Source organism: Egretta garzetta, unplaced genomic scaffold (assembly GCF_000687185.1).
Source record: "Egretta garzetta isolate BGI_Z169 unplaced genomic scaffold, ASM68718v1 scaffold59, whole genome shotgun sequence".
Classification (NCBI taxonomy): Eukaryota; Metazoa; Chordata; class Aves; order Pelecaniformes; family Ardeidae; genus Egretta; species Egretta garzetta.
Genome location: NW_009267230.1, coordinates 1,817,038 through 1,820,957, shown reverse-complemented (window position 1 = coordinate 1,820,957; position 3,920 = coordinate 1,817,038). Strand labels below are relative to the sequence as shown.

General features: G+C 63.7%; 1 protein-coding gene across 1 annotated transcript in view; it reads right to left on the bottom strand.

The window, feature by feature from the left end:
* Nucleotides 1-1,747, bottom strand: part of TESK1 (testis associated actin remodelling kinase 1) — a 5,048-nt gene extending 3,301 nt beyond the window's left edge. Inside the window, exons 1-5 of the mRNA XM_009647278.2 lie at nt 1,629-1,747; nt 1,441-1,489; nt 1,071-1,217; nt 816-898; nt 358-448 (exon numbers count right to left, since the gene is read on the bottom strand). Coding sequence (XP_009645573.2) covers nt 358-448; nt 816-898; nt 1,071-1,217; nt 1,441-1,489; nt 1,629-1,723 — 465 coding nt within the window. The 5' untranslated portion in view covers nt 1,724-1,747. The remainder of the gene's footprint in view (nt 1-357; nt 449-815; nt 899-1,070; nt 1,218-1,440; nt 1,490-1,628) is intronic.
* Between the last annotated feature and the right edge of the window lie 2,173 nt (nt 1,748-3,920).

Sequence of the window (3,920 nt, the reverse complement as noted above, 5' to 3'; positions counted from 1 at the left end):
CTGGGAGGGAGCACAGCAAGGACAGCTAACCCAAACTGACCGAAGAGCTGTTCCATACTATAAAACATCATGCTCAGGGGGGGTTAGTTGGTCACTCGGGGGGAGAGGGATTGCGGCCTGGGGAGCAGGCATCGGTCAGTGGGTGGTGAGCAATTGCACTGTGCATCACTTGTTTTGTGTATTCTGTATATTCTCTTACCATTATTATTACTATTGTTATTATTTCCTCTTATTAAACTGTCTCTATCTCAACCCACGGATCTTACTTTTTTTCCCAATTGTCTCCCCCATCCCACTGAGGGACGGGGTGGGGACTGAGCGAGCAGCTGCGTGGTGCTTAGTTGCCAGCCAGGTCACCTTCTCATTGTAGATCTCCCCCTGCAGCACCTCAGGCGCCATCCAGTATGGGGAGCCCACCACGGCCAGGGGCTCCTTCTCGCTGCCCTCGCTGGGGGACATGGTGGGACATCAGGGGCTGCCCACAGTCCCTTGTCTCTGTCTGACCTCCCATCCTCCCACTGGGGCAGCCAAAATCACCATCTCCATCTCCCTTCCTGGGCTAACCCCCCTTCCATGCATCCCACAAGCTCACCTCTCCCCACCCACACCATCTCCTTCTCCATCGCCTTCTAGCCAGCCTCAAATGTGTCCACCTGCCCCATGAGATCCCACCACTGGGGACCAACCCCATCGCCCCCATCCCTGACCTTCTAGCTGCATCCCAAATATCCATCCCTCCCCAGCTCCTGCTCCAAGTGGGCTGGAAACCCCCCACTCCAAGGATGGGGACAGACAGGTGGACACTGCCCACGCACCTGTAGGTGGGGATCTTCTCCGCCAAGCCGAAGTCACCCACCACAGCCGTGTAGCCGTTGCCCTCGCAGCGCACCAGGCAGTTCTGGGGGCAGAGGAGGACCCCCGTCACACCCACTGCACCAGCCCTGCCCCTCTGGCCACTGCTCCCCGGATGCCCCGGCACAGCGCAGCCTCCTGCTCCCCAGCTGGCCATGCCTGGGGCAGCAATGTGGGTATGGGACGAGGGCAGTGGGATGCCTCGGAGCACGCTGTACCTTGGAGGTGAGGTCACGGTGGAAGATGCCCTTGGAGTGCAGGTAGCGCAGGCCACGGGCGATGTCGAGGGCCAGCTTGACACGCATGGACCAGGAGAGGGGCACGGGGCTGTCCAGCAGCTGCTCCAGGTTCCCACCGTTGATGTACTGATGGGAAGAGCCAGGCCATCGTGTTGGTATGTCCCCCTTCCCTCCCATAATGCTGGATCTCTCATCCCAACACATCCCTCAAGCACCCCAAGGCACAGTGCCCCCGTAGACCTTGCCCTGCACGTGTGCCACAAGCTGTGAAAGTGTCCCCATACCCATCACTGTCCCCTCCCCGGGTCTGCAGGAACCCCAAGACTCACAGCCACCGCCCCGCTCTCACCTCTGTCAGCGCGTGCAGTTGTCCCTGGTGCACGCACACCCCCATGAACCTGCAAGACAAAAGGGACCTGAGGTTGGTCGTGGTGGGGACCAGCCCCAGGAGCTCATCCAGGACCGATGGCAGCTGCAAACCCCCCAGGCTAGGGAAAAGGGGAGAAACAGGGATGGCAGTGGGGGAGCAGGTCCTACCTGAGGATGTTGGGGTGCGAGAGGCGGTTCATCAGCTGCACCTCCCGCAGCATGTTGCCCCGGTTGCTGGTCAGCTTGTTCATCTTCAGCACCATGATCTGCCCCGACTGGCGGTGCCGCACCTGGAGGGGGGTGCAGGGGAGGCTGAGCCCCATGTGTCTCTGCAGCCCTCCTGGACAGCAGCCCGTACCTGCTACCCACCCCAGCCCAAGGGGCAGGAGCCGAGCACCCCATGCACCCAAGGCATGGGGCACCCCAAGGACTGCTAGGGTTAGGGGGGGCTCTCCTGGCACAGCAGCACCCCAAGGACCCCCAGTGTTGATGACACACATCCCCATCCTCCCTGGGGCACCCTGCTTGTCGCGCTCCCCCCACAACTCCCAGCCCTCCCAAAGAGGCAACAGCAGCTCCTGCAAGCTGTGACCCTAACCCCGCTGCAAGGACAGGCAGGGGCAGGATTGGGGAGCACCAGGGAGGGCTTTTTTTGGTCAGTACCACCCAGGCAGACCCCTCCAGCACGGGGGGGAGGGCAGAGGGGGCACATTGCTCCCTGGACCAGCCCTGGGGGTGGCCAACGCTGCCCCAGTGCATGACCCCAGCCTGGCGAGGCACGGCACTTGGACAAGGCTGTATATTTAGCCATCCCCAGCCCGACCCTGTCATGCGAGCTGGGGGCCTGGCCCCCTGCCAGGAACAGCAGCTGGGAGTGTGGCCAAGCACGGACACCCCCGTCCTTCTGCAGGCCCCCGCCACGTGCAGGGTGAGGGACAAGCATGGGATCCCCTGCCCCAGCACCAATCTGGGAGGGCCAAACTGGTGCCGAGGATCCCCTCCTGAGTGGGTGCTGGGGGTGGGATGGGACCCCCCGGGAGCAGCAGCCCGTGGGGAGACAACCCGGCAGATCCCAGCTGCCCCCCGGCACACACTGAGCTGTGCATGGAGGCGCAGGCATTCCTCGGTGCTGCTGTCAGCTCCCCACTCTTCTCCTTTTTAGTCGATGCTGGTTGAGACTGCTGTGCCGGTGCCAGCCCCTGGCCCGTCCCACACACCCCCCCTCGCCTCAGGGATCACCTCCCTGGGCAAAACATTGGAGGGCTGGCTGAAGCAGGGTCCCCAGTGCCTCCCATCCCACTCGCAGCTTGGCCCCAGTCCCCATCACAACAGGGGGAGGCTGGCATGCTGAGCCCTCTGGGCTCTCTGCCCACCCCACGGCTGGCATTGCTTCGGGGACCAGTTGTTCTGGGGTGCATGCCGGGGTGGGGACCCATCCAGCACCCAATACACAGGGGAGGCGCAGCAGCTCCCCCCACCAAAGGGCCTGGGGGGGAATTCATGCTTTATAAAGATCCCTCTACATGTCTGGGTGCACCAAGGCCAAACCAGCCCCAGGCAGAGCGGCAGTGAGAGGCAATAGCCTGTCCCATCCCTGCTGTGCCACCATCAGCTCACAGAGTTCATGGAGAGGTTCTGAATAATTCAGCAGTCGCCTGCCTGTGGGCACCCCGCTCCGCGTACACCTGCATCGCCTCCAGCCAGCTCCAGGCAGACAGCCGGGACCCCCGGCCCCGTAGGCAGGGCCTACGTGGCAGCAGAGATCAGGATGGACCCTGGACGAGTGAGGAGGGGACACCCCAGACGCCTGCCACCGTGGGTCCCCATCCTGGCCCCCCGCCATGCCGTGGGGAGAAGGGAGGATGGGTTCCCTCGTGCTTCCTCCTCACTGAGCACCAGACAAAACACCTGGGCTTGGGGAGAGCCCATCCCAGGGTGTGGGAAGCATGGCTCCTCCAGCCCTGCGTGCCCTGGGATCCCCATCTAATGGCACCCCAGGTCCTCCCTGTGCCCACCACCCTGGCCACCCACCCCGTCACCTGCAGCGCCCGGCACTGCTGCCAGTCCCACTCGGGTGCCTGGGGGCTCCCTGTCCACACCTGCACCAGCAGGCAAGGGGCACCCCAACCCTATCCCCACCATCACTGCCTCCCCTCCACCCCATTCCTGTGTGCGGGGCAGCTGGAGGCAGCACCGGACACAGAAACGGGGCTTCCAGACAGGCTTTGGTGGCTGCATGGGCTTTAAGGAGGGGACCTGCCTGCCCAAAGCAGGGTGGGCAGCATCTCCCTTTGTCCCTCCAGCTCCTTGCCAAGGCAGCCAGAGCCCAGGCATGGCCAGCGGGACCCCCCAGCCCTGCCAAGTCCCCGGCAGTGGGTGCTGCCTAGCAAAGCCCAGCACTCCCGACCCAGCTGGCCAGGCAGCAGCGCTGCCTTCCCTTCCCACGCCGTGCGGGGCTGG